The following is a 12,638-nucleotide window of genomic DNA, read 5'->3' as shown; positions in this document are numbered from 1 at the left end:
AGTATACACACACACACACACACACACACATTCTTCATATGAATTGGTTTCCCTGATAGTGTGTATGAAATGTGGATTTTAAATGCATAGTAGATGTAGGCTAGGCTAATACAAGTTCAAGCCAAGAGTCCAATACAGAGGAAATGCAAATCCTGAATGAAAGTCTCATGATGAAAATCCTATTGGAAATTTTGAATCCTTTAGGGCTTCATCATTTTACCTCCAAAATCCTTTAAAACACCAATAGTGATATCAGAATCCGTTTGAAATACAAATAAATACTGGAGGCTAGGCCTAAGTTCAAGCCTGGACTCCAATAGAGAGGTAATACAAAATCCTGTAAGAAAAGTATAATCATGATGAAAATCCTTTGGGATTACATCGTCAGACCTCAGAATCCTTTGTAATGGCAACATTGAAACTAGAATTATATTGGAATCCTATTGAAATAAATAAACCCTGTAGGATTTCCACTGTCCATTAAGATTTTTCGAGAGAGCGCTATAAAGTCTCTTGCTGAATAGATTTTTTTAAATATAAAGATAATAACACTCATACATCTATTTGGCAGTGCAGTTGAGCAAAATAAGAAATTGATCCAAAAAGTTTAATGTTACATGATACCTGTGCCCACACATAAACAGCATTATCTCAGTGCAGAGTACAGAGTCTTTATTGATCAATCAAGAGCGGTATATGGCTTTGGAGCCAGCGCATCTTGATTTTTATATATTCAGTAAATATTACAAAACATTTGGTGAGAAAAAAAGAGATCTATAGACCCTGTTAAAATGAATCACCAAAGTACTGTTACAGATAACTGAAAACATTGTGAGGGAATAAGCTACTGTCTGTCTGTAAATATATAATGCTTTCACTCAGTCACTTGATAGCAACATGTTTTTTAGTGAATCGGTTTACCAGGCGTGTTCTCAGTTCTTTTGTTGTAAGACAGTAAGTTATAGGGTTGATTAGGGGAGTCATCGTTGAGGCCACAATTAGTACAGCATTCCTCTCAGTCAGGTTAAGATTCACACCAACTCTGGTGAGCAGCACAGATACCAGTTTAGGTGCATAGTAAACAGAAACCACAATGATATGTGAAATACAAGTACTAAACATCTTCTTCCTGCTTCCCTTGTCTGAGATTCTCAGAACGGTCCAGACAATAACAACATATGTCAAGAAGATTAGCGTAAAATGTCCGCCCAGAAGCCACAGCCACCAGCCCACAATAATTGGGATTGTAAAATAAGGCAAAGGGTTCCCACATCCAGCTCTTACCATTGCAGGATAGTCACAAAACACATATCTTACTATGGGTTGGCAGTATGGAACATTGTATGCTGCTTCTGAAATTTTACTCATTGATATCATTGCAATTATCCAGGAAGCCCCAATGCCCATGATACACCGTCTGCTTGTGAGGATACTGTTGTATCTCAGTGGCAAGCTAATCGCAAGCATTCGATCCACAGCCATCCAGGTTAATGTCAGAATAGAAGTAATATCCCCAAGATGGTAGAAGAACATGCCAGTGAAGCATGAATAGAAGGAAATCCTTTTCATTTCTGCCAGAAGCACAGCTATCATTGATATGCAAGAGCTGGTGCTAAAAATGATGTCCACAATGGCTAAATTGCAAATGAATATATACATTGGTGAGTGCAAATGTCTGTCTGCAGCTATCATACTCACATTTGTGCAACAACCAACCAGTATGAGAACATATGTAATAAGGATGATGGAGCCAAGAAGTTTCTGATGCGAAAGATGATCAAAGCCTATTATGATGAACTCAGACACCCGCACAGTTGTGTTATTTTTGGTTCCCATGTTACGGCACTGTTGTCTGTAGAAAATACTCTTTGGCAGCTATTATTATAGCTTACAGGATAGTCTATTGGTATTTGGATCTACATGTATTGGTGCAAGGGTAGCAACCATAAACAAAATGTAATTTGCTTCGAGGTTATGTGCTGTATGTCCAAAGGCTATGATGTAAATGGTGAGTCTTTGTATTCCAGATCCTTCAGCTTGCCAGCAAATGCACAATGCAGCTGTCCATCCAGAAGGCATACTGAATATTACAGTGCTTGGGTGTTCACATATAATATCATCACTTATACCACTGCTTGGTCAAATTTCCTATTGTGATGTGTTATTTGGAACGTGCATTATTTTTCGATATACCGCACGGCTATGAAATAGTTCCCTTCTTTTGGGCTTATTACACTTACAAATTAATTCGCCAATGTGAATGTAAGGGTAAAGACAGCAACTTTGTATCTAAGACAGTGGCAATATAAACGAAAATGATAGTGGTATAAGCGGGATAATCAACTCCGCGCCATGCGTTGATAGGAAAATAATGCACTTATCGAAGTGTCAGGACCTTACTACCACTTCGAACGTGCATTATTTTCCTATAAACGCACGGCGCGTCGTTGATTATCCCTTACATGTTCATTAACTGGAGAATCACCATAAACCGAACTAGAATGTGATTGACTCGTAAGCCATAGTAGGCTAGCCTACCAGCCTTTATATCTCTCCTTTCATTTAGTTCATGAAATAATGTGATAATTTCATGCAATAACATGATAAATAAATTGTAATTAACGTGAAAATATCATATCTTGAAATAACATGATATTTTCATGTTATAACTTGAAAATATCGTTATCATGAAATAATGTGATAATTTCATGTGTTAAGTTTCATGTGTAAACTTTTTTGTTAAAACGTGAAAAAGATCTTGCTATATCAAGAAACTTTCACGTAATTACTTGATATCTGAGCATTTCTTTTTTTTTAGTGTGACAGCAATACACCACCGTACTTGATAGTTTTTATGAAAACACCATTTTATTAGGTTATTTCATATATAGCTAGCAAAGCAGTCAACGTTTATTTTTTTCCCCATCATATTTTTGGTCAACGATTCCCGGGACACCGTAACACCGGGGCACCGAAGCCCAAAAATGACACTTTTTCCTAAATAACTACCTGAACCATGGCACCAAGGATGACAAATGTTTATGGTATGTTGGTCTCAAGAGCCCGCATCGAATTAGCTTATAACCAGTCATTTGTGATTTGCACCCCCATGGTAAAAATCGAAAATGCTATATAATATTGCTTTTATCGCCCCTATCTTCAGATGAGATGTTATGAACTGCACCAAATTTCATGTGTATGATTAACCTGACACCCTCTGGGGGTAAGTTTTGTGGAATTTCATCCATGGGGGGCTATAAAATAAATGAATTTATGTGTACATTCAGGACTGTATACCCATCGGCCTGTAGATGGTGGTATTAAGCGAAGGGTTGCTCTGGGTGCTGGATGCTACGGTCATACACAAACACACACACACACACACACACACACACAAATATGCAGGAACACACACACACATACTGTGTACACACACACACACACACAAACAAACACAGACAAGCACAGGCACATACACACACACACACACACACACACACACACACACACACTAGCACACACACACATATACATAACAATTACACAAACACATGCACAAACATGCACACACACCTCACACACACACACACACACACACACACACATAGATGCACAGTACACACACACACACACTTACACACACCTCACACACACACACACACACAGATGCACAGTGCACACACACACACACACACATAGATGCACAGTGCACACACACACACACACACACACACACACACACACACACACACACACATCTTTGAGTATGTTTTGTGAGATGCAGCACTGTGTGAGACCACCGTATGTAGTCAAAACTATGACAAAAAGATTTTGTGCCCGTGAAAAGATATTCACATGAGTAATAGAGTTTTGCAGCTGTATAAAACATTTATGCTTGTGCACGGAAACTTTGTACTTGTAGAAATATTTTGTGCATGTGCAAAAAAAAAATGTCTTCGAGGATATGATTTGCACAAATGTAGAACCGTTTTGTAGCTGTGGAATTAATTTGTTTGTGTGCAAAAAAAATGCGTACCTGCAGAAATATTTTGTGCACTTGTGAAAATCATTTGTCCACAGAGATTTTGAATGCATGTGGAACAGCAGCAATTGGGAGAAGTACGACATCTATCTGTCATGTGCGAACTGGATCTACGAAGCTACAAATCTTTTTAACAGACACGAATTATGGCAGATTTTTGACGTGCCAAAAAAGAGCCAATCAGCAAATCAGCACATTGCATCGCCTTCTGACTAGCCAATCAGCGCTGCTCACCGACTTGTTGCCTGAACCTGTGCTGACTAGCAGGCGCGTAGGAACGTAGTAAGCATTGGCGCCGAATTTTTTTTATATTAATAAATAAAGGGGGCGAATTATAAGTCACATAAGAGATAAAAAAAAAAACCTATTACTGAAGTTTTAATGGCCCTCTGTAAGATGCCGCTTTGAAAATATGTATTTCAGTCTTTTTCTTAACCTATTTTTGGAACTGGGAAGAACATCTGCACATAGGCTATTCAGAACACATTTCTTCCCTGAAAACGAACACAGCTAGTCTTTAGGACAACTTAAACTGACTCCCCCAATGCTTCCCTTTACATGGTTGCATAAACGTTGCTTAAATGAAAATATGTTTCTTCTTCTTGACTTTTCATATGCCATCTAAGTAAATTTTATGTCAGCTGACAGATGGATGCGCGTTTTGGGCACAATGAATGGGTTTGCCCTTAGTTTAAATGGAGATGCAGGGAGAGCGCGCTGTGGCTATTGTTACCTGTATGCAGCCAGCTCAACAAAGTAACGTGGTAAGAAAATTCCTGTATGCTGCATTGCCGTGACCATTTCCTTGTGGATTTTTCTCATTGGAATACAGCTAACGAACGCGAAAGCTGAGATTGCCTTGCGCATCAGTGTTGGAACGATACTCAACAAACTGTGAGATAAACATTGTTTTTCGTGTCTGGGAGATCTCGTTGTCGTTTTTGACTGTCGGCTTCTTATGTTTATTGTTTGGACGTATGGACACTGAACTTTGAGGGGGTGTTTGTTTCTGCATTATGAAGCTTTGTGTTAATTAGTAGGCCTATGTGTCGGGCCTTCACCTCAGCGCGTAAGTTGCGCGCTAGGTGGCCACGAACGAACTCATTGCTTAATTTGTGACAAAATACAGTGAGTAGCCTATTCATCTTTCATTTGTGTTTTTTCATTTGTTATATTATTGCATGTTTGACGTAGTTTGTAAACAGGCATTCTGCCCGTTTATTTTAAGTCAACCGAGGCCTTCGGTTGCTCATATCCGCCCGTAACCATGTACGTCGTGACAGTGTGTAGATTATAATAAGAGGCAAATTGTTATACATTTAATTTTAAAAGCATAGCCTTTAATAGGATGAACAAAGTGTATGGACTTGCTAAATCCAGGTAACCAGATAATTAGGCTATGTGCCACGTCAAGTGATAAGCCTACATTTAAAAGCGACAGCCGTAAGACTAACTTATTTAGGCTATCGTAGACTACTGTATTCACCCACAATAGGCTATCCTCTTAACTATTTCGAAAATAATGAAAGAAGGCCGTAAACTAAATATTTGGACTGAGAGAGTAGCCTACATTAGCTTTCAGACACTCAAGGTGAGGAAGTGCTCCATGCTGCATTATTGAGACAGGCTTCGTTTCGGGAGCATTCTTAAAACACAATGTGAAAGACCTCCGATGCGCACCGATAGCTATAGGCTAGTTATGGGGCCGTAACTCAGGAGGATATAATTGAGCTAAGTAATCAACAACATCTGTACTTTGCAGCGTTTTTCTTTCGGGAGGGGGTCCAACATTGGGGGTGTCCCGACCCCCCCGACCCCCGTGGTTCCTACGCACCTGCTGACTAGCCTGACTCTAGTGCTGACGGCAACTGCTTCAAGCACCTGGTCGTGGCGCCAACGATAGCGACCATCAACCAGAGCCTTTGGGCAGCTGCTGAGGAGATGTTCTAAATAGCCTCCTCCAGAGCACAGAAGGCAAGAAGGTGTCTCACTCTTCCCCCAGACATGGAGGTTCGCTGGAATTGGCAGGGCATCATAGACAGCTTGCTCAAGGAAATGGACCCGATGGAAATGTGCCTGCAAGATGTTTGCCCAGGTGATCCTGCACTGCAGTGTACTCTCCCACCTTGTCCACGCTCCCTGCTGCCGGAGTCCTACTACAGCCCTGCTCACTCGCTGTTCCTCCACGCCTGCTCAGACCAGGCTTTAAATCTACCAGAGACCGGACTTGTCAACCTTGATGTGCCAAGCTTCAAGTTCTTTGTTGGATTTCTGGATGGCGGCAGAGTCTTTCAGGCTGGAGTCAAAGAGCTTCCCCAAACTCTTGACAGGTTGCTCCGTGATGGTTGGGATGAAAAAACAGAACTTGTCAATCACTTTCCTCTTCTTCAGCACCATGGACTGACTTGGAGGGCTTAAAACTCATCCTTGCCCAGGTGATGAGTCCTTGTAGGATCCACCTGCTCCCTGGGACCGATGTTGTTGTGATGGTCAGGTCATCCATATGAGGCGTGTTTCCACTGAAAATGAAACCTGGCGTTTTGCTAGGCTGATTTGACATGGAACTACACTCTCATCTGGCGTAATAATCAAGGCAACTTGGAAACTACTGGCACTACTACTGCTTGTTGTCTATGGGGACTATTTTCAGATGCTGCGTACGATATCACTGCGCCTATGGTACGTTTGCAAGTTGCCTCGATTATTACGCCAGATGAGAGTGTAGTTCCATGTCAAATCAGCCTAGCAAAACGCCAGGTTTCATTTTCAGTTGGTCTTATTGCACTTTCTAACTTGAGAGGAGACACGTTTTAAATGGGAAAATTACCAGAAATCTTAGTCACTTTTAAACATGAAGCTAGCAGGCGAGAAGCTAATGGTCTAATCCGATTCAATGATCTATGCTAGGCTGAAGCTAAAAGTTGTATCGCCAGACTCACAGAATGGCTGGATGAACGGGAGCAAGGTAAATATCGATTGTTTTGCTCGAGGGGAGGTGGAAAATGAGCGTATTTCCAAAAATGGCGGAATATCCCTTTAACAATTACCGTGTTCATTTCAAACCCTATTATCGCGGTTGATAACCACGGTCTGGAAACCGTGTATTAAATTGCGTCCAGCGTCATGAGCCTGCTTTTGATATAGGCCTGTCAGGCTACTATGAAGCAAAATTGGTACCCTACTGATTTTGTTGTTTAATTTGATGGATTTAACCACGATTTGGATTTAGGCTACACCTTTTAAAAGGCGGGGAACATTTTCACCGCAAACGTGCACTGTGGCTGTCATATATAGACACTCGGCGTCTTTTTATGTACATATGTACATTCATATTAAATCCATTCTACTAACGTTATCAGGAGAATACCGTAACGTTTTATTTTGAGCACTGGTTGTCACTCATTACATAAAACAGATACCAAACTCAAAGTCATGATAGAAGCACCCAGCCAATTAAACATGACCAAGGAAAAAGTGAACGGGACAACACACAATACCATGCTACTCCTAAATCATAGATTGTAACATTGCAAGACACTTATCTTTTCTATGACACCAGAAATATTTTCTTTACCTGGTTCGTTTTTGAACATTCATTTTATGTAATGAAAACATATATCCTTGAACTATGCGTGACTACTTTCCAAAAACCGAATGAAACCTAATTACGTTCACATACTTTTTAAAGTGACAGGCACTCAATTAGACCTACACACCACCCCTGTGATATCATTAAAGACAAGTGCAATCAATGTGAAGTACTCAAATTACTGAATATTTTTAGCTATAAGTAATTATGCAGATCTCAAAATACTATAATGTTAACAAAATATATAAAGTTTATGAATTCAAAATATGGAATAGAAACCAGATAAGCCATTTTCTGTGTGTGTGGAGGGTCGAACAGAGACTGCTGTGCATGATCTGTATCCCGCTTAAGGCAATAAGGTTTTGCCTATATATTTTTGTAATGTAAGAAACACTGTCACACTTTTTTAAAAACTATTTCAGCTTGTGTATGCCTATCAGTGCTTTTTTAACATATGAACACATATTGTTTTAAAATACCGTGAAACGTGTAAAACCATTGCATCCCTAAATAGTGCAAAGCCTATAAAATAAATAGATTTTCACCTATATAGGCCTATTTTATTAACTTATTTCTACATTTGCCGTATCGTTGATGGGTTCAATACGACATCATGCAAAAGGGGGGCCTTGGCCACAATCTAGTGGTATTTGGGGGGCCTTGTCATGGGAAAGTTTGGGAACCCCTGAGTTAGGAGATCAGTCATCAGTCGTGCAAGGGAGTGTTTGGTTGCATGGAATGTGCTGTGTGTGTAACGGGGTTAAAATATTTTATTTTGTTTATTTCATGTTTTGTTACTTTCAATGCAAAGTATGTAATGTGATATATGATGTATGTATTTTGAGATGTATTTTACCTAGTAACAGCTAAGTAAGTGACCCCGTATTGGACATGAAAAATCTGCTCGAATCGGATTGGATGAGAGTGTGAAAGAAAGGGAGAAGAGAAAAAAGGATGGGTGACGGGTTTCTTTGGACTCTCCGAACCTGCGTGTTTATGGAAAAAGTTTGATTCATCCCCAGCACACGGGAGTGAGCTTAAGTGTTGAAAGTGGAATTATACGGTGTATTATTCACAACGTTAGTGTTAGATTAGAGTATAAGTTTAAGCTATAGTAGCCTAGGCCCCACTAACACAGGGGAGCCGCGCAGCTAGTTGAAATAGGTTCGATGCTAACGTGTTATCCAGTGTTTCGTGGCTGAGGACTTTGCTAGTGCCACGCTGGTCGACAGAGTCGAGTCTTACCGTGCAGTCACACGCTTGCGTCCGCCAACGTATGCCTCATTTTGTCACATTTCCATAAATGCGAACTGATTGGTTTGTCAGTGTTCGAAAATTTGCATACACGGAATTTCATTGGCTGGCGCTTGCGCGATCCGTCAAAAGTTGAACATTTCTCAACTTTTTAGCGGAGGCAACGTATGCCAGGCAACGCATCGGACCCACAATTCAGTGCGGCATGAAATGAAGTGCAGCCAATGTAAAGTGAATGGGAAAACGACGGACGAACGTTGGTGGACGCAAGCGTGTGACTGCCCCGTTAGTCCACCTGACCAAGTGGGACGTCAAGGGCTCTACGGATGTTGACAGCAACGGGGACTGAGTGACGAACGAAGCTACGCATCTAATGCGGTGGGAGAGAAACAGCGTTCAGTGAACATTCTACCGCAAGGAGGTAAAGGCGCCTGTTTTTATTTTCTATTGCTCTGGAGAGTGAAGCGGCCATTTGAGTTTGCGGCCTCTACGACCACAAGCAACAAACAGGCCTGCAACATATGACACTCATTATATTGCCGGCATAGGTTTACGTTGATACTGAACGAACGGTTGTGTGCAGGGTGTGTTTGTGATGATGTGAATTCAAGTGTGGTTAATGTGTATGTTTTTTGCACATGTTAAGAAAGTAGGTGAATTCCTCCATACGGGAATAGATTAAGTTAAAGGTGCTGTGCTTGGTACTCTGTTGACTTCTGTGTATGTAGTATTAAGGGGGGAAACGAAAACAACTGAGACAGAATAAGTTTTAGTTTGACCACTTGTTTTATTTCAATTTAATTTAACTACCATTTATTCAGTAAAGCACCATTGTGTTTAAGATATCTTATTGTGATCATCATTTGTTATTTTGGTACATTAATGTGCAAGCAGTATAAAACCCACAGACTAGATTAAGTTATTATTGCTGATTTAGTAAGGACTCAGTGCACCCCTTCTTCAGGTTTGATTTTCTTTAACCTACTTTAAGGGTGCTACATGTGCGTGTAGCATGTCTGTGGAAAAAGAGAGTCCCGCGATGAGCCGGCAGCTCCTCATATGCCCAGCCACACCTGTGCGTCGGAGTGGCCGATCAGCTGAGTCACTGCCCCGCCCAGGAACACACCTGAACCTGGTCTTAAAGGGGAGGAGAGAGAAATGATAACAGAAAAGGCCAGAGGGCCTTAACAAGGTCCTTGATCTTACTGGGAACATGATGGAGGTGTAGGGCAAGCTTGACCAGTTTGTGCGGTATGGACCCTTAGGCGTTGGCCAGGTCCAACCACAGGACAAAGTCGCCTCTGTTCTCATGGGCTTCTCTAATGAGCTGTGTAACTACACCAGTGTGTTCTCAGTAGCCCTACTCAGTACTCCTTCTGCACCGATTAGTTGATGTAATTGTTCTTGAGGAGAAACTCTGTCAGTCTTCGTGAGATGATGTTGAAAGACACCTTCCCTTCAACACTCAATAGTGAGATCGTTCGAAACTGGTTGGTGTTTTTTGAGTTCTCCTCTTTGGGGATCCACACTCCCTCAGCCCACCTCCACTGGTCAGCAACTCTTCCTCTTCGCCAAATCACTTTCAAGATGTTCCAAAAGTGCCACACAAGCTCTGGGCAGTGCTTGTAGACCAGATAAGGTACTCCTCTGGGGCCTGGAATAGATGCTGAGCCTGAGTGAGCTGCTTTGATGATCTCCTCAACCTCCCTCAGACTTGGCTCCCTCAGGTTGAACTCTATTGCTGGGGGTTTGGGGCTGATGAGAGCTTTGTTGGGCTTTGTTGTGTTTTTTTATTATTATTTGTTTGTTTTTTGGTCTGTTTGCTTTTATGTAGGACATGTTTGTGTGTTCTTTTATGGACCTTGAGTCTGACAAATAAAAGATTATGATGATGATGATGATATGTGAAGGATACATACAGTATGTCTCTGTGTGTACTGCATGGATTTGCACACACAGGGGAGGGCCCCAGGCTCGGGGTGGCTAATCGGGAGATGCGGGAGGATTCCCGGTCGTTTCCGGGCCGCTAACATTTTGGGCCAGTCTGAATATTGTGAGCTTAAATATATTGTTTCTGAAGTCCATTTGCTGCGCCCTCACGGCACCTCTGCAGCCTGGGCTGTGCAGTCGCGGCCCCTTGCTCGCAGTTTCCCAAATATTAACAAAGTAAGTTTCAAGTTTCAAGTTTATTGATATTTAAACTGCAGTATCACCATAAGCATGGTCTCAAAACACTGTACACAGAGATACCCTTTGAGCTCATGAGCAGCCACATGAGAGTAGTATATGTGGAGTCATGGATTAAAATAAAAATAACAGTATGTTAGGGTGATAGATTAAAATGAAGAAGAATAAAACAAGAAATAAAAGCTTCAGTAAAACAATATAAAACAAATGTAAAACAAATAAAACAGATGTAAAAGAGGAAGGTTTCTAGTTTGCTTTTAAAAATATTTGCGGAACTGGCTTCCCTAACATCCGATGGAAGACTATTCCACAAATATGGAGCTGTAAAAGCAAAGGAGCGCTGGCCTGCAGATTTGGTTTTTACCCTAGGAAGTGTCAGGAGGCCCGCATCCAGAGATCTCTCACTTAACAGCTATGCGGTTTTGGGTCAAGAATTTAATCAGACGTGTTCTTAGTTCTTTTGTCGTTATGCAGTAAGTTACTGGGTTGATAAGAGGTGGCACCATTGAAGCAATAATCACTACGGCATTCTTCTCCGTGAGGTTCAGACGAACCCCTATTCTAGTCAACAGTACAGTGACCAGCTTTGGAGCATAGTAAACGGAGCATACAATGACATGTGAAATACAAGTGCTGAACATTTTCTTCCGACTTCCCTTGTCTGATAACCTTAGTACAGTGACAACAATAACAACATATGTTAGAAAGATCAGTGTGAAATGGCCACCCAGCATCCACAACCCTATGATCACACCAACAATAAAATAGGGCTCTGGCTCCACACAAGATGCCCTTACCATTGCAGGATAGTCACAGAACACATATCTAACTGTGGGCTGACAGTATGGAAGTCCATCGACCACTCTAGTCACAGCACCCATTGCTGCAATAGCTATTAGCCAGGTTACTACTATAAGTATGATACTGCGCCTGTTAGTGAGGATGTTGTGGTATCTGAGAGGCCACCTAATTGCGAGCATTTGATCCATAGCCATCAAGGTTACTGCAAAGCATTCCATAATGTCCCCGAGATGATAGATGTACATAGTGGTGGCGCACGAGTAGTAGGACATTGTTTTAATCTCAAGAAGAAGCACAGATAACATTGTTAGACTCGCAGCAGTAGTAAACATGATGTCGACGAATGCCAAGTTGCAGATGAAGATGTACATGGGAGAGTCGCCTGTCTGAAATTACAAACCTTATATTGGTGGTGCAAAAGATCAATATCAGAACATAAGTCACCATGATGATGGAGCCAAGAAGTTTCTGATGTGGTAGATGGTCGAAGCCTGTGATGGTCAATTCAGAGACTCTGACTATTGAATAATTTGTGATACCCATGTCTGACATATAAATATCATTTAAAGGTATCCAAAAGACATCTATCCATAGTTCATCAAAATTCAAAGTCTGAGTGAGACAGTGTTATCCAGCACTGTACATGGTAGAAATCTTCAGTTTCCCTCATGAGTCGTGCAACTGGATAGACTTCTGAGTCATGACTGTTGAGTATTCTTTTGAGGGGACAGCTTGTCAGGTTTTATATAGTCCTATGCAGTCCAC

At 41.2% G+C, this 12,638-nt stretch overlaps 1 protein-coding gene and 1 pseudogene across 1 annotated transcript; both read right to left on the bottom strand.

Annotated features, from left to right (window-relative positions):
* Window positions 1–882: 882 nt before the first annotated feature.
* On the bottom strand, window positions 883–1,836 carry LOC134080836 (olfactory receptor 10G4-like). The gene has a single exon (XM_062537447.1). It carries the CDS (start codon window positions 1,834–1,836, stop codon window positions 883–885), a length of 954 nt encoding a protein of 317 aa, XP_062393431.1.
* A 9,637-nt stretch (window positions 1,837–11,473) lies between these two features.
* On the bottom strand, window positions 11,474–12,416 carry LOC134080834 (olfactory receptor 10G7-like; annotated as a pseudogene).
* Window positions 12,417–12,638: the final 222 nt, after the last annotated feature.

The sequence above is a fragment of the Sardina pilchardus genome, chromosome 5 (assembly GCF_963854185.1).
Source record: "Sardina pilchardus chromosome 5, fSarPil1.1, whole genome shotgun sequence".
Classification (NCBI taxonomy): domain Eukaryota; kingdom Metazoa; phylum Chordata; class Actinopteri; order Clupeiformes; family Clupeidae; genus Sardina; species Sardina pilchardus.
The sequence above is the reverse complement of the archived record's forward strand: the minus strand, read 5'-3'. Positions and strand labels throughout refer to the sequence as shown.